The sequence below is a fragment of the Pristis pectinata genome, chromosome 25 (genome assembly GCF_009764475.1).
Source record: "Pristis pectinata isolate sPriPec2 chromosome 25, sPriPec2.1.pri, whole genome shotgun sequence".
NCBI classification, from domain to species: domain Eukaryota; kingdom Metazoa; phylum Chordata; class Chondrichthyes; order Rhinopristiformes; family Pristidae; genus Pristis; species Pristis pectinata.
This window is the reverse complement of record NC_067429.1, coordinates 8,556,914-8,582,569: the sequence shown is the minus strand read 5'-3', so window position 1 is coordinate 8,582,569 and position 25,656 is coordinate 8,556,914. Positions and strand designations below refer to the sequence as shown.

The 25,656-nt window shown below is 46.0% G+C and overlaps 1 protein-coding gene across 2 annotated transcripts in view; it reads left to right on the top strand.

Moving 5' to 3' along the window:
• The window catches only part of LOC127582930 (oxysterol-binding protein-related protein 6-like), a 101,114-nt gene extending 77,573 nt beyond the window's left edge, over positions 1-23,541 (top strand). For both annotated transcript variants that reach the window (XM_052038588.1, XM_052038586.1), the window contains 8 exons: positions 613-750; positions 2,086-2,149; positions 4,875-4,953; positions 8,071-8,215; positions 9,258-9,402; positions 11,039-11,165; positions 13,300-13,422; positions 16,819-23,541. In XM_052038588.1, coding sequence (XP_051894548.1) covers positions 613-750; positions 2,086-2,149; positions 4,875-4,953; positions 8,071-8,215; positions 9,258-9,402; positions 11,039-11,165; positions 13,300-13,422; positions 16,819-16,927 — 930 coding nt within the window. In that variant the 3' untranslated portion in view covers positions 16,928-23,541. The remainder of the gene's footprint in view (positions 1-612; positions 751-2,085; positions 2,150-4,874; positions 4,954-8,070; positions 8,216-9,257; positions 9,403-11,038; positions 11,166-13,299; positions 13,423-16,818) is intronic.
• Positions 23,542-25,656: the final 2,115 nt, after the last annotated feature.

The window sequence follows — 25,656 nt, the reverse complement described above, 5'->3', positions numbered from 1 at the left end:
GATAAGATTGTTTATTAGTCACATGTACATCAAAACACACAGTGAAATGCATCTGTTTGCGTAGAATGTTCTGGGGGCAGCCCTCAAGTGTCGCCACACTTCCGGCACCAACATAGCATGGGAATATAGAGGGGCATCCAAATCAGGATACAGCAGAGAGAAGATTGGGGGTTGAAGCAAGCCAGGATTTGCATTGGTTGAGGGAGAGAAGAGAAACTATGTACGCACTTATAAAGATTATATTTAATAAGACAGTGTTGCAAATTTCTTTTAAAATAAACATTCTGCAGATATCTCAAGTGAATGCAAGATTTAAAGCTCCAAAATTTAAAGATGACTCCAGAAAATTGGACAAAACCCAAACCGTTGATAAAAGTTGACTAGTTTAGTTGAACAAAACTGGCATCAAATGGGAATTTACTTGTGGAATGGGGGAAATGGGAAATCAAGTTATGTAGAAGAGATGGGACTTTAGAAGTGGGGCTTTTGGATATTGCTGTCAAGTTCTGTTTGTATCTTCAGACTGCAGGAGGTTTGTCACGAGAGTGATGGGGCTCTGTGGCCTTTTCCTTGGCTCGGAGTCACTTACAGTTAGATCCTTTCTCCCTGCAGGTTTACGTTGCTGCCTTTGCTGTGTCAGGCTACGCCTCGGCTTATTACAGAGCAAGATGCAAGCCGTTTAACCCCGTCCTTGGTGAAACGTATGAATGTATAAGAGAAGACAAGGGCTTCCGGTTTATTGGAGAGCAGGTAATACTGTCGATAGATGGCTTCTCATTTTTGTTTCCTCTCCTCCAGGTCTTGGGGTTTGATACAAGCCAATTTTTAAAAAAAATTATTGGCACAGATGGTTCCAGTTCAATAGGTGACTGAAGGTATCTCGACTAAGTGGCCCGATGGATGTAAGTCAGGCTGTGAGCTGTCCTAAGCTATTTGACTGTGGGAGACAGCTCCACTATCTGATCCAGTCCACTTTTCAGCAAGGGGTGTGGGACCAAACTGCATTGTTCCCAATCTTCCCCAGTACCTTCTTTCCTATCTGGATCGAGGGGGGAAAAGCATAGATGCCTCTCCTCTACCCTTCTCTACCTCTACCCTTCCTGGGGCTGCCTCATCTGAAATCAACTCAAGGCCACTGGCAGCCTGGAGACCAAGTGTGAGCCTGTGGTGGACCGTAACTCCCAATTCCTGTAGAAGTTGTTGTTGGGAATTGTGTACATCCAGGCCGGGTCACCTTCAGCTAACAGACGGTGTGGTTTAACTCCAGATTTTGGTCATGTCCAACTTTATTTGAAAATCAAACCCTGTTCTCAGTGGAGATTTTATATTATCCATTCATTTGAAACAAGTTGGTGTTAAACTACTGCTCTTCCTGAGACCCAATAAAGTTGTTGGAAGAACTGATGTGTTCAGCACCACTTGTGGGAAGAAAAAACCTAGTTAACGTGTCAGTGTGAAGATCTTTCACCTGAGCCTGCCTTCTCTCTGCTCTGCACTCTACACCCCAGTTAGCCCATGTTACAAATTGGACAGAAATGTCTCTGCTGTGACCTACGTAACCCTACAAGAACACATGAAAATAAGAGCAGGAATAGACCACTCTATTCCACCCCACTGTTTATTATGATCAAGGTTGATATATTGCTGGCCTCAACTCTTCTTCTGTACCAATTCCCCTTAATCCTCAATTCCTCTATCTGACAAATATTTATCCATCTCCACCTTAAATACATCTAATGATCTGGCCTCCGCCCTCGAGGCAGATAATTCCAGAGATTCACTCCCGTCTCTGAGAAGAAATTCTACACACCTTAGTTTTCAGTGAGTGGCTGCTTATTTTGTACGTGACATTTGGGAAGTGCCAACATTGCGTGGATTTTGGATGAGAACAGAGTCTGGTGCTGGAGAAGTACCTCCGGTGAGCTGCCCAGACCCCAGCCTGAGGTGGAGACAAGCCTGTCGTGTCTGTAACCCTCCCAAGGACCGTGCCCTTGAAGGGAAGGGAGCTGGGTAGGGAAGGAGATGGGGGAGGTGGATCGCTGCCAATGTAACACTTCCCACTGTGCTTTCTGTCTTCTGCTGCAGGTTAGTCATCACCCTCCAGTTTCGGTCTGCCACGCTGAGTCTGAGAATTTCCTCTTCTGGCAAGGTTAGTGTCGGGGGGGGAGTGGGAATGGCAAAATTGGGGTTGGAGAGAAGGAGAGAGAAGGGTTTAGCAGTCTCGAGTGGAGTTCCCAATTGAGGCTCTCTTCTGCTTCGTGATTGAGGATGACTCGCTTTCCCTCTGGTTCTCCGGGTTCCGAAGTGGTTGATGAGGCTGTGGAGGGAACCACGTACTCTTCCGCAGAGGGAGCAGGCGTGCCCACGGGGTGGGTGGTTTGTGCCGTGATGTAAACCTCCCACTGCTGATGTGGGGCTTCTGTGTGCTCTCAATGCATGACCTTTAAGTTCCCCATACCATCCCAAATGCTGCTCCTCTACTCAGCTGTCGTTGGGCCAGAGCTTCACTGGGGATGTTGCATTTCTTCATGGAAGCTTTAAGCACATCCTTGAGTTCAGAATGATGTCTATTTCAGGAGGCTGATGCCAAGTATGGAGGAAAGCAATGCACAAGATTCTGGTGGGACTCAGCGAGTCAGGCAATATCTGTGGGGGGAAATGCAAATACAGCAGCCTATCCCAGCTAGACTATTGAATGTAACTCTGATCTCACTGCTGGGGATGTTGGTCTGAGAGAGGATGCTGACATCAGTTTGCTTCTCCTTCCAATGAATCTGGAGGATGTCGCAGAGGCGTTGTTGGTGGCATCTTCCTGGTACGTTGAAATGCCTCCTGCAGGTAGACCAGGTCTCAGAAGCATATACAAGGGCAGGGATCACTGCTGCATGGTAGACCATGAATTTTGTGCCACGTCTGAGGTCTTAATCTTCAAATACCATTTCCTTAATCAAACAAAGGTTGTGCTGACATATTGAAGGCAGAAATGGATTTCATTCACGTCTGCCTTCGCTAAGAGCTGGCTCCCAAGATGTGAGAAGTGGTTTAAGTTTTCTTGGGTTGTGTTGTGAATCTTTATTGTCAGAGGACAGTGTGATGCACAGATTGGTACAGGACCACCACCTTGCAGATGTCAAAGCCCATCCTCTGGTATAATTCAGTGAAAGCATCAATGGTGACTCTGCCTCTGAGTGTGCATTAAGCAAACATTGTCTGCACACAGCAGCTCACTGCTGAGGTTTAGATGACCTTGACTTTAAGGTGAGGTTGCCGTAGGTTGAATAGTTTCCCGTTGAGTTCTGAAGATTGGCTGCCCTCCTACAGTAAGATGGTTGGAGGTGCATCAAGGCAGTGACAAAGTTTGGGAGAAGTGTTGGGGACTCTGACACAGCTATCTTTAGTTCCTTCTCCTGACATTTTCCTGGATTACCACTAGATGGTGCTGGCACTCCACAGTCAATGGGTGAGACTAGTTCTGGAAGTTAAATCTAAAACTCTGCGGGGTTGGTGACTGCTCCGAATGATTCTATCATCTATTAAATTTTAATTTGCACCTTTTTCAATAGGGTGAGATGGAGCACAAGAGCAAGCCTTTTGTTTTTCCTGTGATTTACCTAGAAACCTAGAAAAGTGGGGGAATCTCTGCCCAAGCAACGGATTCGGGTCCTATGCATTGATGATCTTCAGCTCGGTTGAATTTGATGCCATCACTGACTTTGCCAGGGAAGCATCTGGTGGCCCATCTCAGGCTTTTGTTGTCCACTCACTGCGAGATCCCACAAGCATCTCCAGAGAGCCCTCAGTGGCTCGAGAGGCAGAAATGTACAGGATGCAGGCAGGAATTGGTCAATGAGGATACAATTTGGAAATGTCAAATACTAGAGGGCATGGGGTTTAAGGTGAGCAGGGAAAAGTTTAAAGGAAATTAAGTGGTAGGTGCCTGGAACACCCTGCCAGGGGAAGAGGCAGAAGCAGATACAATAGCATTTATTCTACCATTTATTCAGACGCATGAACAGGCAGGGAATGGAGGAATTTGGACAATGGTTGGATAGGTAATATGGATAGGACGAGTGAGCTCGGGCTTTTCTCTTTGGAGAGGAGGATGAGAGGTGACTTGATAGAGGTGTACAAGATGATAAGAAGCATAGATGGAGTGGACAGTCAGAGACTTTTTCCCAGGGCGACAATGGCTAACACAAGGGGGCATAATTTTAAGGTGATATAAGGGGGATGTCAGGGGTAAGTTTTTTTTTACACAGTGGTGGGTGCGTGGAACGCACTGCAGAGGTTGTGGGGGCAGATACATTAGGGACATTTAAGAAACTTAGAGAGACACATGAATGGTAGAGAGATGGGGGGCTATGTGGGAGGGAAGGGTTAGATAGATCTTAGAGCAGGATAAGATGTCGGCACAACATTGTGGGCCGAAGGGTCTGTACTGTGCTGTAATGTTCTATGCACAGGCAGACTGTTTAATTTGGCATCAGGGTCAGCATGGACATCGTGCGCTGAAGGGCCAGCTCCTGTGCTGCATTGTTCTAAGTCTATGTCTTAAATTTTGGGACAGACTTCAATTGGAGCAGCTACATTCCCATTGACTGAGAAAGCTCCAAGGGGCGAGTGGGCCACTGCTCCTAACTCGTGAGTAGAACGGTCAGGGACGCAGTGAGTCTGACCGCCACTGGAACAGCGTGTCTACCAGCTCCAGCAGGCTAGCGAGACCCACCACCACCTAACCATCCCAGCTCGCTCGGACACTGGAGTGATGGAACCGATGGGATTACTGCACCGGGAGCCAGCGCGTAACCAACGCACTGAACGGCTTCCTGCTACGCAGTAACCAGCCTGTGACTCTTTCCCTTTCTTGGTTTCAGACGTGAGGTGGAAGAACAAGTTCTGGGGCAAGTCCCTTGAGATTGTTCCCGTCGGGATGGTGAACATGAGCTTACCGAAGTAAGTAGCTGATGTTTCAAATGGCTTCTGTGGAACAAATGAAGGGAAACTGTTCGGAGAGGCAGGATCAGAGGACTCGGATTTAAAGGGATCGGGGAACGGTCCCGTGAGGGCAGGAGGGGACTTTTCCTTTTTATGCGGCTGGTTGGGATGAGGAAGGTCCAAACCTGGCATCAGGAGATGGTGTGCGGCTGGGTGGGCAGAACCATTGAGTCGGGATGTAGGAAGGGATACGTTGGGGTTGGTGGGGCCATTGATGGGGGAGGGGGCTGGGTCAATGGAGGAAGGGGGGGTTGTGGGAAGGTGAATCAAGCCTCTGGGGGTGGTGGGTGAGTCTGCAGGAGGGGTGGAGGCTGGAGGTGGTGGTCCATGGGGGAATGTGGGAGTTGGCTGGGATGTGGTTCAGACCAGGGGACTGCGTGGTGGAGGCAGGGCCAGGGAGGTTGGAGGCCCTCGGGGAGGGGTTGGCAGAGCTGCAGGGGGTGAGGTGCCGAACCTCTGTCCTCTCCCATGCTGCCCCGCGGGTTGAAGGAGTGTGTGTTCATTGGTGGCGGGGTGGGCAAGACTGAACCTGTATTGCGTTCGATGTGCGTCAGGTGATTTTTGAGTCTGAGCCGGTCACTGTTAGTTACAAAATGAGAACTTGGTTTACAGGTGCCTCCCCTTCACAATCCAACACCTTGCGTCCTCCACAGTAACTCAGCAGTCTGTGTGCACAGCAAGCTCCCATAACCCGTCCTGATGCAGGATTTAACCCGAAGTGTCGACAATTCCTTCCCTCCCCACAGATGCTTCTCGACCTGCTGAGTTTTTCCAGCAGATTGTTTGTTGTTCTCACAACGGTGACATACCCGGGAACAAGACAGGTTTTCCACTGCCCCGAGTTCTTCGCTGGCCCACAGCCAGAAACCGTGCTCTCCCTTGCAGCTTGGTCCCAGGCCCAGTGCTCTGGGACACCGGCTCCCTGTTCATTGGCCTGCACTCTGAGGAATCTCTGTCTCGGGACGAGCGGCTGGCTACACCCACGGAACAGTACTGACACTCACCGAGCATCGACCTGCCACGAAGCAGCATCCATCATCAAAGACCCTCACCATCTGGGCCGTGCCATCTTCTCGCAGCTCCCATCAGGCAGGAGGTACAGAAGCCTGAAGTTCCACACCAGGTTCAGGAACAGCTACCTCCCTTCAATCATTTGGTCCTTGAACCAACCTGCACAACCCTAATCACCACCTCAGTACAGCAACACTGACCATTTTGCACTACAATGGACTTTTTTTTGTTCTAATTGTGTTCTTTCTTGTAAAAATTGTGTATAATTTATGTTTTTCTTGTGAATGTTGTGTCTCTGCTGCTATGTACCTGTGATGCTACTACAAGTAAGTTTTTCGTTGCACCTGTGCAGACATGTACTTGTGCAGATGACAATAAACTTGACTTTGAGTTTGAGTTGAACGTGGCCAACCCTGAGCAGGGCACAGACTGGTCCTGGTCGACGGAGGCTGGCCCACCTGCGACGGGAAACTCCCATCAGACTCCAAGTGCACAGTGACATCCAGGAGTTTCAGGGCAACATCTCAGAGCTACGTTCACTCTTTGCAAGAGCGGTCAAGGGCATTAGGATGAATATTGTGATAGTCTGTGGGTTGAGAGTTCGGATTCCATTTTGCAGAATGGATCACAGAGTCTAGGCTGACCCTTCCAGTTCAGTTCTACAGGTGGCTGTGACAGGTCCCATGATAGTGTGCTGAAAAGCAGGGGAATTATCCCCAGGGTTCTCATAGAATTGTACAGCGCAGCAATGGACCCTGATGGCCCACCTCACCCATGCCCACTGCAGTCTCGTCTGTCCGCATTGGGCTCATATCCCGCCACACCTTTCATATCGAGTACCTGTCCAAATGCCTCTGGAACATCATTGTATCTTCTTCCACTGCACGCTGGCAGACGTGCATCCCTCAGCCAACACTACTGGGGGTCAGTCTTCCACCCAGACCTGCCAAGTGATTGGCCTGTTCCTGGGTCATTCCCGAGCAGACCCTCTTCTGCCCGGTGGAGAGCTGGCCATGGGATACCTGTGCCGCTGGGCTCCTCCTGGTGTCCCGGGGGGCAGCACGGATTTGTCAGATACCAGCTTGGCCGAACGCCCTGTCGATTCCCATGCCAGGTAATCCGGGCACAGCAGACCCGTGGAACTGGCAGGAATGGGCTGCTGGGACAAAGGTAAATAAGGCCTTTGATTTGATTTTGTGTTATTTTTTGTGTGTGTGTGTGTGTGTGGTTACACTTTGAACTTTTGAACATTTAAAAGTTAATTTTAGTCTTGCAGGTCCAAGTGATTTTATTTTAATGTTGGGCATTTGCTGTGGGCGGGGCCTTGGCATCTGTCCATGCCGTTCTATGAGTGCAGCCCTGGGCAGTATCCCGCTGAGTCCCGGCCGGTCTGTTGACCGGGGAGCCGGCCTCCCGGAGGAAGGGGCTGCACCTCGGAGCAAGCCCGCATCCTGGACCCAGCTGGAAGGAATAGCAGGGTCCTGGACGTAGGCGGGCGGCAATCTCGGCGCACTGGAAGACCTGCTGTGGCAGCTGGCTGTGTGCATGCCGACTGTCGTGCTGTTTGCATCATAGATGTGACTGCACTTCAACAGTGACATTGACTGTCCATCTCCCTCCACAGGTACTGCCTGACCTGCTGAGTTCCTCCAGCAGTTTCTTTTGCTTCAGATTCCAGCATCTGCAGTCTCTCTTGTGTCTCCTTCAAAAGTTTTTCCTCAGCTTTGGTGCACTTAAGATTTCTTTATTAGTCACATGTACTTCAAAACACACAGTGAAATGCATCTGCGGCTAGCCCGCAAGTATCGCCTTGCTTCTGGCACCAACATAGCATGCCCACAACTTCCTAACCTCTGTGTCTTTGGAATGTGGGAGGAAACCGGAGCACCCGGAGGAAACCCACGCAGTCACGGGGAGAACATACAAACTCCTTACAGACAGCGGCCGGAATTGAACCCGGGTCGCTGGCGCTGTAATAGCGTCATGCTAATCTCTACACTACTGTGCCTTTTTTTTGCCTTTTCTGGGATTTTATTTTGTTTGTGATTTTTGTGTGTTGCCCAGGTTTGGTGATCACTATCAGTGGAACAAAGTTGCCTCCTGCATCCACAACATCCTGAGTGGTCAGCGGTGGATAGAGCACTACGGGGAGGTGACCATCACTAACACCAAGAGCAGTGTCTGCCACTGCAGGCTGACCTTCTGTAAGGTGCGTCTCTTCCACGCACCCCCCCCCCCCCCCACCACCCCCCCGTCGGGATCTGAGTTACCTGCCTCCGGGTTCACTGGTTGTTGAGCCTGGAAGGGGAGGAAGAGGAGGTGAAGTACGAGGCTGACCGCACGAAACGCAGTGGCCTTTACTGCTCTTGCTTGGCCGTTTATTCTACCAGGGACTGACAGGTTTTCAAGCAGAAAGCAGCATGAACTGGGACTTAATTTGTTGGAGTGTAGGAGAATGAGGGATGACCTTGTAGAGGTGTATAAAATCGTGAGGGGCATAGATAGTGTGAATGCGCACAGTCTTTTTCCCAGGGTGTGGGAAATCAAGAACTGGAGGGCATAGGTGTAAGGTGAGGGGAAAGATTTAATTGACCATAAGATACGGGAGCAGAATTCACCCATTTGGCCCACTGTTCCATCATGGCTCACTTTTCCTTCAATTCCATTCTCCCGCCTTCTCTCCGTAACCCTTAACCCCCTTACCAATCAAGGACCTATCAATCTCTGCCTTAAATGCACCCAATGACTTGGCCTCCATCGCCCTCTGTGGCAATGAATTTCACAGATTCACTGCCCTCTGGCTGAAGAAATTCCTCCTCGTCTCAGTTTTAAAGAGATGTCCCTTGATTCTGAGGCTATGCCCTCTGATCCTAGACACTCCTACTAATGGAAACGGCCTCTCCACACCCACTCTATCCAGGCCTTTCGGTAGCCGGTAGGTTTCAATGAGATCCCCTCCTGATCCTTCTGAATAGAAGTTTGAGGGGCAACATTTTCACCCAGAGGATGGTCTGTATATGGAACGAGCTGCCAGAGGAAGTGGTTGAGGCAGGTACGTTAACAACATTTAAAAGATGCTTGGACAGGTACATGGATAGGAAAGGTTTAGAGGGATATGGGCCAAACGCTGGCAAACGGGACTAGCTTGGATGGGTGTGTTGGTCGGTATGGACCGGTTGGGCCAAAGGGCCTGTGTCTGTGCTGTATGACTCTCTGACTCTCTCTGGGTGCGTTCTCTCTTCTATCTCCAGACCAAGTACTGGAGTTCAAACGTAAATGAGGTCCAAGGCTCGGTTTTGGATCAGAACGGGAGGATTGTCCATCAGCTGTTCGGCAAGTGGCATGAGGGAGTTTACTACGGCGGCCCGCAATCCGCTAAGTGCGTTTGGAAACCAAGTAAGAGCCACTGTGTTGTCCCAGAGCCTTTGGTAGTGAGGTCAGGCAGCTGCAAGTCCAACTGCTAAAGCTTGTATTCACCTAACATGGTGAACGTCCCAAGGGAATAAATCACATTTCCTTCATCACGAGCACTAAATCGGTCCCAATCAGAGTGTGAGATCCAAGCCTAACCTGCCACTTGCAACCGTAGGAGGTGCAACACTTGCCCCTACTCCTCTTCCCTCGCCAGCATCCAGGGACCCAAATAGCCTTTCCGAGTCAGTCAAAGATTCACGTGCGTCTCCTCCAACCTCGTCTACCTCCTTCAGTGTTCTCGATGAGGACGAGGCGACCATTTTGCAGAACACCTACGCTCTGTCCGCAATGGCTACTCCGAGCTGCGGGCCATTTCAGCTCCCCTTCCCATTCCCGCACCCACCTGTCAGTCCTCGGCCTTCTCCACTGCCAGGGTTGGACCAACTGCAAACTAGGAGAACAGCACCTTATGGTCGATAACCCAACGATATGAATGTTGAATTTTCCAACTTCAGGTAACCCACACTCCCTGTTCTCCCTTCTCTCCTTTTTCCTCCCCCTCTCCTCCCCCATCCCTCAGAATTCCCTTCCCTCACCTGGTTCCATCTGCCTATTACCGAGTTGGAGAGTCATACAGCACGGAAACAGGCCCTTCAGCCCAACTGGTCCATGCTGACCAGGATTCCCATCTAAGCTAGTCCTATTTGGCCCATATACCGCAAACCTTTCCTGTCCACGTACCTGTCCGAGTGCAGAATAGCCAAATATTTATCAGAGGTTCCAGCATCTGTAGCCTCTTGTATCTCCACTTATCACCTTTCAGCCTGTGTCCCTCCCTCCACCCTTCCCTCACTGCCCTACAGCACTTCCACCCACTGCAGCAGCTTAAACCACCTTGTTGAGCATAATTATGCTGTTGCTTCATTATTTGGCCTAAGTCATGGAACTCCCTTTCCAATGGTGCTGTGGGAGTATCTTCACCACACGGACCACAGCAGTTTAAGAACACAGTTCACTGCCGTTTTATGGAGGGCAATTAAGGATGGGCCGTAAGTGCTGGTGATGCCCACACTTCATTTGTAAAGAACTGTGGCCGAGTATTGCTCACAGTAAAGAGGCTGTTGTACAGCAGAAGAAACAAAAATCACAGCAGCTTCTCACAGTAAAAGCAGGGTAATTCTTCCAGGAAAAAATGCAGTGAGTGGAGGATAGCTACACTTAAATTCTGTCCAAATGTTGATCCCAATCAAGGATGATGTCCAAGCTTGATCAACTGAGTATTCTCCACTCTGGCTGGCAGTAACATTGTCTCTGTTTGCAGCCTTAATAGCTTCTGTTGAACAGTCTGAATCTGAAATGTCCTTTCATGATACTGATGAATCCCCTATGTGTGTTTACAGTGTTCCTCCTTTTGAATTGGATATTGCTCTCGTATAGGATTTTAAAAGTCCAGTTAAACTTCATTAATCTCTTCATTAGGTTGAATACACTTCAGTTTGTGTTGGTATTTTCCTGTTTAGAACACAAATTCTTTAAGCATTTGATTTCAACTCGCCGACAGATGTTTATTGTGGTAACGTTTGTTCAGTTATGTAATGTTCTTGATTCTATTTTTCAGAACCCATACCTAAAGACCATGAAAGTTATTATGGTTTCACCACGTTTGCTCGGGAGCTCAACGAGTTGACCCCTGACCTTAAATGGGTCCTGCCCTTGACTGACACACGACTGAGGCCAGACCAAAGGTAGGCTGAAGTGAGACCAGCACTTTAATCAATATGCCAGTAGCTTTGAGACTGCAGTGGTTCCTCCCAAGGCCAACATTTAACATGTTCCAGCTCAGATCTTAATTGTTCATAAGATATTTGTTCTGCATTAAGCCGATTTCTCTATTGTTATGAGCTTGAATTATGGACTTGTGCATGGAAACAGACCATTCGGCTCAACTTATCCACGCTGACCAGGATGTTGCAGCCTGCCCCCTTCCTTAGAGCTGTTCCTGCACCTTCTCTAAGGACTTTACGTCCTGTACGGCTCCACTTTGTGCCACCATTGGTCTTCCAGCACTGCGAGATGTCCGTAGGGGAAAGCTGCCGACTGACACATTCCGGGCTGCAGGAGTACGTGCTGAGGGACGCACTGAAGATGGGCTCAGTGGGGAAGGACGATAGTTTAGGGTTCTTCTGCTACTGGAGAGGGAGGGGTGGGGACAGGTGAGGAAGCCCCTTAAATATTGTAAATATGGGATTGGGGTAACACCCCAGGGAGCCACACGAGTGGCTCAGGCATTGGTGCTATGTTTTTTTATATATAAAAAGGTAACGCTAATGATTGACCTGTACACGAATGTAAAAGTTTGCACTGCTTTATTGTTGTATATAGTGTGTCTTTTATGATGAATAAAGTTTCTGTTGGAATAATAAGAAAAAACATTGCATCATTGCACAGCTCACTAGCATTCCCCTCCTACCTGTAAAGCTCAGTTAATCACGTAGCCCCATATTGGTGCAGGGTTTCCTGGGAGAGAGGGAGGGGTGGGCTGAAGAAGGAGCAGGTTTCACTGCATGCCTTCACAAGACCTCATACAATCGTAGAATCAGAAATTTGCAGTACAAAAGCCGAAAATGAACATGTAATTAATCTCACTCTCCAGCTCTTGCTCCTGCAGTCACTGTTCTACAAGCCTTATCCAGGCATAGAACATGGAACACTATAGCACAGTACAGGCCCTTCGGCCCACAATGTTGTGCCGACATTTTATCCTGCTCTAAGATCTATCTAACCCTTCCCTCCCACATAGCCCCCCATATCTCTATCATTCATGTGTCTATCTAAGAGTTTCTTAAATGTCCCTAACGTATCTGCCCCCACAACCTCTGCAGGCAGTGCATTCCATGCACCCACCACTCTGTGTAAAAAAAAACTTACCCCTGACATCCCCCTTATACCTTCCTCCAATCACCTTAAAGGCACTTGGAAATATGGTGAAGGTCTCTGCCTTCACCTGTCAGGCAGCGAGTTCTAGGTCCATTGAATCTCATCAAAAATATCTTTGTAATCCTTATTCTTCAATAAATGTTAATAGTAAGCTGACAGTGGACAGGTTTTTGCACGTGTTCTAATTTGAGCTCCTCAGAGACTAGTTCCCAGCATCTTGGGAACAGGCCTGACTTACAGCTGGTGCAACATCTGGCTGGTCGACCCAAGGGCTCCAGAGCCGTCACAACATAAAGCACTGCTTGAGGCCATTCAACCCAATGCATCTGGTTCTGCTGTTTGAAGGCATGTCCAATTAGTTGCCTACTGTCTCCTCCTTAAACCCTTCAAATAGACATGCAAATCCTTTCTGAAAATTATTTGAATCTTTATTTTTAAGGTCGTTCACAGGATGTGGACATGACTGGAAACGCCAGCATTTGTTGTCCATCCCCAATTGCCCCTGGACTGAGGGCACAGTTAAGAGTTGACCATGTTGGTGGGTCAGGAGTCAGAGAGAGGCCAGACAAGACGAGGACAGCAGATTTCCTTCCCCAAAGCACATTAATGAACCAGATAGACTTTTACAATAATGGTTCATGTTACTGAAAGTAGCTTTTATTTTGTGATTACAGTTTTATTTAATTAGGGAATTCAAATTCGACCAGCTGCCACAGTGGGATTTGAACTTGTGTCTCCAGATCAATGATCCAGAATTCTTGCAGTAAGGCAAGCAACATAACCCCTACGATACCATACCCGTTCTACTTCCATTAACCTTTCGGGGCTGAGTTTTCCAGTGGCAAAAACAGAAGCATCTCCCCGTTAAGTCTTTGCCAGTAACCCTGTGTGCTCTCTTGTTACCTCTTGATCATTTTTGTTTTTCATTTTAAATTTCGCCAGATATCTCGAGGAGGGGAACGCGGAGGGAGCAGAAGTTCATAAGCAAAGGATTGAACAGTTACAGAGGGACAGGAGGAGGATAATGGAAGAAAACAACATGGTCTACCAGTCTCGTTTTTTTACGTAAGTAGCGTTTGGTTGTGGTGATAGGTCAGGGCTGCTGTACCCATTGTAGGCAGGGGCTAGGTGCTGTGACACTGGTGCTAGGTAGTGGGAGTAAAGGAGAGAGTCAGATCACCGGTGTCACTGCCTGTCTAGTACGACAAACAATCTGCTGCAGGAACTCAGTGGGTCGAGCAGCATCCGTGGGGTGGGGGAAGGAATTGTCGACGTTTCGAGTCGAGTCCTTGCATCGGGACCATTTTATTGCTTCAGATTCAAGCTCGTGCATTCTCTTGTCGCCACTGTCTGGTATTGGACTTGTCGATTTGATTCATTGCATGAAGCATAACAAACAAGCAAGAGAAGGCCATTCAGCCCCTTGTGCCTGCTCCACTATTCACTGAGATCACGGCTAATCTTTTATCTCAGGACTACTTTCCTGCAACAGTATCATATTCCTTAGAGTCATAGAGCTCTACAGCACAGAAACAGGCCCTTCGACCCATCTAGTCCGTGCCAGCCTGATTTTCTGCCTAGTTACGTCTACATGCACCCTCCATACCTCTCTCATCCATGTACCTATCCAAACTTCTCTTAAATGTTACAATTGAACCCACATCCACCATTTCCGTTGGCAGCTCGTTCTACACTCGTGCCACCCTCCTGAGTGAAGAGGTTCTCCCTCAGATTCCCCTTAAATATTTCGTCTTTCACCCTAAACCTATGACCTAGTCTTGCCCAACCTGAGGGGAAAAAGCCTGCATGCATTCACCCTAGCTATACCCCTCATAATTTTGTTTCCCTCTATAAGATCTCCCCTCATTCTCCTCTGCTCCAGGAAATAAAGTCCTAACCTATTCAACCTTTCCCTGTAACTCAGGTCCTCAAGTCCCAGCATCATCCGTGTAAATTTTTTCTGCACTCTTTCAAGCTTATTGATATCTTTCCTGCCAGTAGGTGACCAGAACTGCACACAATACTCTAAATTTGGCCTCACCAATGTCTTATACAACTTCAACATAACATCCCAACTCCTGTACTCAATCCCCTGATTTCTGAAGGCCAATGTGCCTAAATCTCTCTTTACCCTATCTACCTGTGGTGCTGTTTTCAAGGAACTATGGGTCTGTATTCCCTGGTCCCTTTGTTCTATTGCACACCTTGGTGCCCTACCATTCGCTGTGCAATCTTATCCTGGTTTGTCCTTCCAAAGTGCATCACCTCATGCTTGTCTGTATTACCTTCCATCTGCCATTTTTCAGCCCATTTTCCCAGCTGGTCTAGATCACTTTGCAAGCTTTGACGGCCTTTCTCGCTGTCCACTACACCCCAATCTTGGTGTCGTCAGCAAATTTGCTGATCCAGTTTACCACATCATCATCCAAATCGTTAATGTAGATGATAAATAACAATGGACCCTGCAACACACCACCAGTCACGGGCCTCCAATCAGAGAGATAACCATCTACTACCACTCTCTGGCTACTCCCGCCAAGCCAACGTTGAATCCAATTGACTACTTCATCCTGAATGCCAAGCGACTTAAACGTCTGGAGCAGCCTCCCAGGCGGGACTTTGTCTACATTGACTTTAGCAAGACCTTTGACAATGTCCTCTGCCTTCCCTTCATCAACCATCCTGGCAACCTCCTCAAAACTCTATTAGATTGGTTAGACATGACCTGCCACGCACAAAGCCATGTTGACTATCCCTAATCAGGCCCTGTCTATTCAAATGCTTGTATATCCTGTCCCTCAGAATACCTTCCAATAATTTACCCACGACTGACATCAGGCTCACTGCCCTATAATTTCCTGGCTTATTCTCAGAGCCTTTCTTAAACAATGGAACGTTAGCTATCCTCCAGTCCTCCGGCACCTCACCCGTGGCTAAGGACATTTTAAATATCTCTGCCAGGGCCCCTGCAATTTCTGCACTAGCCTCCCACAAGGTCCGAGGGGCCACCTCATCAGGACTTATCCACCCTAATTCTCTTAATATCAAAAGTCTGACCAATCTCTCTCCAATGTCCCCAGCGACTGAATTTCCACAGCCACTTGGATGGAGAGTTCCAAAGATTTGCTGCCCATTGGGTAAGGAAACTTCTCATCTCAGGCCCTTAATTTGAAACTTGGAGCCCTGGTTCTAGATTCCTCAGCCAGGGGCAGCATCTACGTCTACCCTGTCAAGTCACGTAAAATAAAGTTGTACATTTCAATAAAATTGTCTCTCATTCTTGCATGATGTTTTCACAACCTTCTGGAATTTAAACTGAAAATAAAAATCCTGTTTTTTGTTTATCCAGCGGCTGTTTGTCCCATCAGGTTTTCAATGAGTGTTTATTCTCAACATGGTCCCAAGTTGATGCAGGTTCTTTTGGTCAAAGCACACCAGCCTGTTCTGTCCTGGGCACAAGACTCCAACTTTCTTGCAGGAATGCCACTATGTTTGAGGCTGTCTTTGATACAACCCTTGTGTAGCTTTCTTAGACATCCCTGGTTCAGGTGGTGCTGAGCAAGAACTCGATAAGGGACCTGGCATTGCATATGGGAGTTGTCCATATGGATGGCCTGTCCAGTGCAACTGTGGCCTCAGGATCATGGCTTTGCTGACCACACTGGCCCTGTCCAGAACTTCTGAGACCTTGCCCTGCCGTTTCAAGCCCATGAGTGATGGCAGAGATCTCATGTGGGAACACTCGAGCTGTTTGATGTGTTCCATGTAAAGTGTCCAAGTCTCACAGCCTTACAAAAGGCTAGTGAGTGTGACTGCTTTGTACACTTTGATCTTGGTTGACGGCTTGATGTTTCTGTGATTCATTACTCGAGGCAACCAAGTGACTGACTGGCCTTGCTGATTCAAGCCACTGTCTCCATGTCGAAACCACCAAGGAGAACAAAGGTTTCTGGTGCAATGTGCAGGTACCACACCAAGTTGTGCAACATCCTGACTTGGAAATGTATCCCCATTCCTTCATTATCACTGGTTCTAAATCCTGGAATTCCCTTCCCAATGACACCATGGGAGCACCTTTGCCAGGAGGCTGACACTGTTCAAAAAAAACAGTTGACTAGCACTTCTCAAGAGCACTAAACGCTGACCTTGTCAGCAATGCACACAACCTGCAAATAATAAATAATGATAACCCATTTGCTTCCTTTGTTCTCCAACTTGATGGGTCCCTCCCTCCTGCATGAGTTTTGGTTCCATCTAAGGATTATCTGAAGGACAGCACTTCTGGCACTGCTTTGTTCCCTCAGTACTGCAGTGGAGAGAGCCCTGATCCTTCCACACAAGCCTCTGCTTTGGGACCTGAAGTCACAGCTTCTGGTTTGGAGCCAAGAGCGGTAACTGCTTCTGTTCTGTTGTCCAGCTGCCTCTCTGTTTTTAATGAGCCACACTTTGTCTTCCTTCCAGGAAAACCATTGATGCCAATGGAAAAGAATCGTGGATGAGCAACGGCACTTACTGGGAGTTGAGGAAAGACCCTGGATTCTCAAAGGTGGACAACCCAGTGCTGTGGTGAGGGCCCAGTTGCACATTGGGCCACGTGGAAAGTTTTTGCACCTCCCCTTATCCCCCTGAGGTCTCTCCCTGCTCCCTGCTTCTCAGGTATACCTCATAGTAGGTGCCTTAACTTTTATACAAGAGAGCACACTTGTTCAGCACACTTGTATCTAAAGCACAGTGTATGTGCTGTTAAAATATTGTTCCTCCCCACTCTAGCACAAGGGAGTAGGGGTAAGTGTCTCTGGTTAACTCAAAGTGCATTATTTGGAAATACACTAAGGTTGTTACACCTTTCCACATCACCTGACTTAAATGTAACATATCCACATCTGTTCTTCATGGACACCTTTCTGTTTGAAAGTTTCACAAGTCATGAAAAAGAATATTTTATCGAACAGCTTGTTTTATGAAGTATTTTAGTTTTTAAAAAAAAGTAAGCTTTATTTTAAAAGAAAATAGTGTATATTTATTTTGGGAGGTGAATTTTCTCATCTTTTGAGTTACTTCACTGCTGCTGAAGGTCTGACTGCTAATGCAATGGGTTTTATGATATGACTTATAATTGGCACCCACACAGGGTAAAGGTTCCCTTTGCTACAGAGGTACTCTCTGAAATAGATCTCATGAACAGTGGTGTTATACAGTGAGAAAGAATTCCAAAAGCAATTTCCTCCCTCTCTACTAATTTCTTGGAATTGATAGTCCAACTGTATGTTTGGAAACCTCTAATTCAGCCAAACCCCCTGCAGTAGACCAATGACACATGCAGGACTGAAACAGTATTTAGCAGATCTTAAAAAGAAGCATTCAATATTTTGTGTTTTAGCACTGATATGTACATTATGTTTTAATCAGAAAGATTATACATTTGGACAGATTGAGAGAGTGCCTCACTGGGGAGTTGTGACTGGTGACTGCACAGAATGAGTGTTACACCTCATACATCAGGTTGTACGTTTCTGCAGGTTCCTAGCGCATAATGGGAACCACATTGCTAGCATGTTTTGAGGGGGAGCTTTTGTTTTCCTGTGGCAAAATGACACTTGACATTTTTCTTTTAAGATTGTTTTGGGTCTCTTCAAGTGCCAGCACAGAAAACAATTGGAACATTCCTCAAGAAAGATACAGGATTCTTTCTTTTAAAAAGAACTTACCATCTCACCAGCAAGTTGTATTTGTTTCCCATTCATTGACGAGTGAGAGGTCTTGGAGCTCATTGTTGAGCAGTGGACACAGCACAAATTGGGGGTTAGGAAGCAGTCACAGGGGTCCTTGGGAGGAGTTTATAGAGCCAGGTGTTCAGTGGGAGTAAATGTACAAAAAACCATGATGTTTGGGAAAGCTATCCCAGAATATACTAATGCTAATTAACCAATAATACAGGAGATAACATGATGAATTAACATCAAAATACTGCGCTTTTAGTCTAAGGTATCAAGTACTGTCAGGGTGCCCTGACTGCATGTGAATCATAGAAAGTTATTTAGCAATGAAGAGGTTACAAATGTAAAAGTTGTAGGATGCACAACTGGCAAATTCATCACAGCAGAGTGCCCAAGGCACAGCACAATGTGCAGTTTGCAGTCAGTACTGTAAAGCCACATGCCTCTCTGGAGACTGCACCACCGTGGCTGAGGGAGGGGGAACCGTGATTAAAGTGAGTCCTGTGGTGCGATTTCATGTTGTTCCTGTGCGTGAGTTCTGACTTTCCTCAGCTGAAACTCTGCAGTTGTTAGTCCCGGCTCTGCTCAAGCAATCAGTTAGCAGTCTGAAAATCAGTTGTGCTGAACCCTGTGGGAGAGCTGCACTGCCAGCTAACCTGTAGATACCAATGACTATACGATCACAGTGGTGGCCAATACCTGTGGCACAGAATGTGACCCCTTCGGATGTCTCTCCATTCTGTACAAGCATGAATAATATCTCTTACCCCAGCTCCTGCCCCGTCACATTATTGTACAACATTGTATTTATGAAATTTAATCCAGTGGTGATGTTAAAGTATTGGTGTTTGGCAGATTATTGCAGTGTAACATTGTGGACTCGCTCCATTCTGCTGTGACTCCAAGGGTTCCTTAAACCCCCCACCAAATCTGGTGGAATTCAGGCCACCAACTATGACCCTCTCTGTGACCTACTGTAGATATAATGGCGCTCATCCCAGGGAAGGCTGACAGGTCAGCCGGATATACTGGATAGTCTGCAGCTCCCAGAATAGCAATGTTTGGTGCTGCTCATAAGGTCTTGGCTGAACTACACTGGGCTTGTGAAAAAGTTGCCATGCACTGCAATTCTTTCTGCTTTAACAATGTTGGTAATGTGATCAGATCATGGTGGATGCAAACAAATGCTTTTCATAGTGTTTGTGCAGTGATGGCCACAGGATTACAATTCCCACTTGCATTGCTGAGTGGTTGTATGATCTAGCTCTCTTTGCTTTAATCCAGTGAGGCAGTAATCAGGAAGGTTTGGGCTTTGGATTGATCAACAGTCTATGCCAACTTAGCTGACCTCTGCTTTGGAGGAGGTGAGGTGGGGTCAGTTGGTGGATCCTAGAATTGGTTCCATCAAGTGTAAATGAAAGAAGGAAAGGATAACCAATCCATTGACTTTTTTCTTGCACGTTTATACATTGGATGCAGATGGAATTGAGCTCCACTGCTGGTTAACTTGGCATCCTTCATCTCGAGTTTTTCCCCTCGATGTTGGCCAAGGCACAAGGTAGTCATGGCAAGACAATGGATATTAGCAATACTGTTGAAATTCTCTGCAATGAAAAGCACTATTTTGTTTGTTATACCAAGATCTTAGACCACTAATATACATCTAATGTTAGCATTTACATTCAAATATTAAAGCCTAATGATAATTCCTTTTTTCTTGGAAGCCATTGCTCATATTTACCATCATTCAGAGAGCTTCAGGAAGTTAGAGTTGTACATTTTTCTGATGAGAGCATTTCCCTGGTCATAAACACATCCAATTCTTTGTGTTTAATTGAACCACTTAAAACAAAAACTCCATTAACATCTCCCTATTTAAGTTTTTATGTATTCCTATGTTAATCCTGTTTTTTTTTGAGGGGAAGGGGGGGAAAAAGAAAAGTTGATTTGCAGCTGGGGGGAATTGCAAGATGATACAGTTGCTTTCAATGTTCCTTGGCTTGGGTAAAGTTGGTGGGGGGAGGAGCAGGGTGGGGCATTGGTGAGGAGCAAGGAAGGGATCACTCTGTGTCCAGCATTTCATCATAAATAGCATGCAGGGCAAACATTGTGCAAGGACAGGATGTAGATTCCACAGTGATTCTCTTGGTAAAAGTATCCTCCTAATGTTCACTGACACAGCCTCATGTGTGAAGAATGTGGGCCATCAATCCTTTCAATGCTCGTAGATTCTTGCCCCTTTGTGAATAAGCACAAGAAGGACTATAAGGAGTTTGGCAGTGGGATGCTTGCAAATCACTTTGTTTTAAATTGGTGACTTGCCGTGAACGAGTCTAAATATCTCCAGATTTAAAAAGGAACCTGTTGTGGGGTCAGTCGCTGCTCACTGGTCAAACTAGTGAGTTGTAAAGATGAATAAACAAAATTGATTTTACTGCACATTTGCAGCACTTTCAATCTGCAGCTGAATCTAGACTCCTCTTCGCATGAGGTGCTGATTGGTTGCCTTGGGCCCTGTCACAGATGAACCAAGATGTTATGAAGGTATAGAGGGAGAAAGTTTATATTAAAAAAAATTAACATTTGGAGGGCTTGGAATTTCCTTCTGGTTTGGTGAAGGCTCCTTCTCGTGCACTGTTGGTGTATGGCCTGAACACCTTGGATATGTATTTGGAACTGTTAATTAAAGTGTGGATGTCAGTCACCTTTATCATTTAATGGCTTCATTGCTGCCGAATTTCCACTCCCACCCCCTCCCCGCACCCAAACCCTGAGGTTGTATAAAGCTGGTATTTATACCTCCCTGAGGTGTTATCTGCAGGCAGACAACAGACAGTGTCAGAACCCTTGACCTTGTGCTTCTGTGTATTTTATTAAGATGATTTGTCAGTTGATCACTCATTCTCATCATAATATCTCTGTACATTTTGCTTCTGTAATGTTTTGAGACACTGGCCACTTGAGCTAGAGCAAGATTTGTTTTAAAATTTTCAAAATCAAATCTGTATAATGTGGATCCAGAGACATATGACGTTCAGATTGGAATCCATGCACTGCAAAGTTGAGGTGGGTTGAGGGAAATGGAGTGAAATACAGAATGTTCAGTTTTTAACAAGCCTACCAGTTTTGGGGCAGTTTTTTCTGTGCTCATTCTGATCCAAAATTGTGCTAATCAAGATTGTTCAGACAGATTTGAATAAAGAAAATCCACTTGATTTTATCCTCCCCAGAGTGCCAAGTTAATAATCTTCCTGGTACAGTTGGGTCTGGACTCTCCCCATCCAATAGTCTCTTTCCAGTCACGGAAGTATTGCAATCCCTTGCTTAAATGTTTCTGTTGGAAATTTTAAAGTGTTGACTTGGGTTTGCTTTCTCTCTCCCAATAAATATCATGGGATGAAGATTCTATTTGGAAGTAATACAAAGCCCTTATCAAGTTGGCAGGATGTTTTTTTTTTCCCCCAAGTTGCCTGATTTTGTTTTAAATTTTTTTCTTTTCCATTGACTCATTTCACAACCTCTGCAGTCATGTATTATTGTCAATTGGCCTTGTATATCTCTGGGATTACATTTGTTGCACTCTGCATTATTCCATGAGTCTTGCAAAACAATGACCATTTTGAGACTTCTGCCCAACAATGGCTCAGTTGGAATTTCAACCCAATCGCATCTTTAAATAATGACCAGGAAGCAACTCAAAATGAAGCATGACATAATACGAAAAGAGAAAAAAATATACTTTGGGCTTCTTTTAATAGCTTAGTCAAAATTAAGTATTTATTCTCAACCACAACAGTTTTGATTTGGAGATTTCTGTTTCTATACATTCTTGTTGACTTTATCTGATGACCAGATTAGTAATGTATTAGTGCCTGTAATCATCTCCAAGCAAATCTTGTGTATTGGTTAATGGGGGAAGTGGACATTGAGCTTTCTTTCATATGGGAATGAAAAGTTGCACATTAAGCAGATTTGATTTTGGACACTTTTCAATGCTACACTCTGAGAAAAGGGGAGAGGATTATGTCTGTGAAGTGCAATCGGTCAATGACCATTGTTTCCATGCCTTGCTCACTCCAGTTATCGAAAAATATTAGTTCTGTGCCAGTATTAGTGATATTCCATGATACCATAGGGAATGTAAAAGTCAATTTGCTGGTTTCTTCCCCTTCCAATAACCTGGGAATAGTTTACACTATTCCAAGATTACTCTGTTACTTTGGAAGAATAAGCAATATACTAAATACAAACGTCCCTGCAGTTTCTTCCTGACCCTCACTTCCACACCCTTTGTATCTCCACCCCTCTAGGAAATGAGGTCAAACTCCAGAACGTCCCTTGAAGCCTAAACCCTTCAGTGATATTACACTGTTAAAAGGGCATTTCATTCATTGCAATCTTCATGCAGTATTTGCAGTAAAGCAGTCATTGTACCATTGGTTGGGGGTGAGAGTTGGTGGAAGTAAAGCAGTTTGTATCCTCCAGTGTCACTGAGACCAACGCTGACCAATGTTACTTTGCTGCTAGACTCTGCTATGAGGGTTATAAAGGGTAAACTTCTGGAGATTTTCCCCAGGAATTGGGAAATGGAACTCAGAGGGTAATACCCCTGATTATAGCGTTCCTCATTTTCTGGTGATCAGTTTTGCTCTGTGGATACCACTCCATTTTTCCAGAAATTATTTTTTATTCAAACAGTGAAGAAATGAGAAAATCCTGTTTGTCCCACTGAGCCTCATTGCCTCACTTTATTAAGCGTCCTGCATGACAGTTCCTACCCCTGTGAAATATTCATCAATTTGTGCACATGTTATGTGATTTGCGAAGAGCAAGCTGAATGCACCCAACCTTTCCCCACCTAATGACCCCAACCTTTCCCCCCACTTGATGTCTACACACTTTCTGGCAGTTGTTGATAAAAAGCAGCTCTGGTTCCTACCCTTGTGGGTTAGAGCTTGGCTGAAATGTGAACACTTCAGCAAAACGTCAATACGTTTTCTTCTCCATCCACTCCAGAGCAATGTGTTCCTCCCACCACTGTGGCATTGTGACTTGCTAATCTGGCACCCTTTTCACACTGCAAAACAAATTGTCTGCACTTGCATCCCAGTGAAAATCCAATGCCCACTTTAGACTTGTGTGGTATCTCCATTAGCCTTTGGATTGGCACTGGCCCTGAATGGCATTGAGATTGGGCAAAACTGGACTGACCCAGGTGCGGAAGCAACTCATAGGAATCATTTCAAAAGTTACAGAAAGTCTGGAACTGATTGGGGAAAAAAAAATCATTGTCTAAGTTATGAATTTCAGAAACCTTTTTGTATTGTTTAGGAACATGATTGAAGCAATATTCAAATAGATCTTGTGTCATCAGGACTTCTGTATAATACTGACACAGTATGACAAGATGTTTAAAGCCTTGTACTTGGCAGCTTTAAATAATGTTTATTAAAAATAGTGTCTCAAACATCTGAGTACTTGTGGTGTTTATTTTTACTCTTCACCCTCAAACTGAAGACTACACTGTGTGCAGGTATTGGCAGGACTCTTCCTCGTCCAATATCTGTATCTCATGAGTGTGTCCAGAAGTTGCATTTTAATCTCTCTACATTCACACTTTCTTATGACATAGAAAGAAGCAGTTTGGTCCATGGAGTCTACGTCAGCTCTCTGAGCATTCCCCTTGATCCCATTCCCACATTTCCTTCCCTTCCTCACATTCTCTTCAACTCCCTCAGTTCTCCTGCCACCCACTTATGTTAGGGGCAATTTACAGTGTCCAATTAACCTACCACACCTCTTTGGGATGTGGGAGGAATCCGGAGCATCTGGTAGAAATCCACATGGTCACAGGAAGAACGTGCAAACTCCACACAGCCTCTGAGGTCAAGATTGAACCTGGGTCATTGGAGCTGTGCAGCAGTACCTTGAATGACTGCATGACTCTTCTGTCCAACAAGCTTCTGCTTGCTTTTTGAGGAAACGCAGTGGAGTACTGCTAGGTTCCTGGAATGACGGCTTGCGTTATTGAGTGGAGAGGCCTGTGCCGTCTGGATACAAGGCAGCAGTTAACGGAAGTCTGAAGTAAAGGAACATTCAGTAAATAATCTGCAGGTCAGGAAGCATCTGTGGAGAGACGAAAATGGAGTGAATGTTACAAGTTGACGATCTTTCATCGGACTTGACTAGTTTGGACACAAACTGCAAAAGGTTGGTTATCTGAAATCACTGAACTCAATCTCGAGTCCTGTGGACTATAACGTGCCTAATTGGAAGATGAGAAGTTGTTACCTGACCTTTCATTGGATTTCACTGGAACAGCATAAGAAACCAAAGACACCGGGATGAAGAATTAAATGACAGGCAACTGCAAGACTGGAACAAAGGGAGGTGATCAGCGAGGCAATCACCAAATTTACGTTTGGTTTCCAGTGCAGAAGAGGAAACATTGTGAGCACCAATGTTTATGATGGTACCATCTTGTTGAAGGAAATAGGCGTTCTGTGGATGATATGTTGAATGTAAAAGGACAAGAGGAATCCCTGCTTAGAGGAGAGGGGCTGAAAGCAGAAGTATGGGAAGTCAGTGAGAGCCATGTCAACTGGTAGGGGGTAGAAACCTTGGCTGAGGTCAAAGAAGACAATTATGGAAGCATTGATATGGAAAATTTCATCATCGGAACAGATATGATGGAGTTGCAGAAACTTGGGAAAATGGAAAGTTCTCCTGAAGTAGGATTTAAAGAGGTCTGGTTAACACAGCCGTGTTAGGTTGTGGGTTTGCATTGAATATTGGTCGATAACCTATCTCTTGTAGTGGAGATAGAGAAGTCCATAGGAAAGGGCAATGGCAGAGATGGACCAAGTGAAAGTGATAGCTGGGTGAAAACAAGCAACAAAGGCGATGAAGTGTTCAGTATGAGAGTAGGAATAGTGCTAATATTACCATCAGTGTACTGGGAAAAAGAGATGAAGAAGGGAGCTTGAGTAGCCCTTCTGGTCTTCCCCCTCTGATCCAAATAATCGGTCCTCAGCACCCAGCCTCTTCTCCTGTGTCCTCGTCTCAATGAATTCCATGACTGTCATTACATTGGAATCATCCTTGGCTGCCTCTTTGTTCTTTGGTCAGATGTCCACAGCCATTGTCAGAATTCCCAACCCACCTGGGTCCTGCCCTCTGACCTCTTACCTTCTCTAGGTCTATTCATTACTAACTATAGGTGACTTTCTCACTTCCAGCACTACTGTGATGTGCTCTAACCAATCCCTCCTCTGCTCTCCAAAACTGCGGCACTCCAATCACCAAGGACCAACCCCAAACGTTGTCATCAAACCTAATGACAAGGCTGGTGCTATTATTGTTTGAGAAATCTCGCAGAGGCTGAATACCAGTTCTCTGACATCTCATAGCACCCTCTGGACTATGTCCCCATTACTAATCATCAAGCCATCTCCCAGCCACTCACTGATGTCATCTTTGAAGATCTTTCCTTCTCAACCTCCAGTCTCATTCCCCAAACATGCACTGTCCTCTTCTACCACCTTCCCTGATCCACAAATGGGATTGTCCTGGTAAACATTGT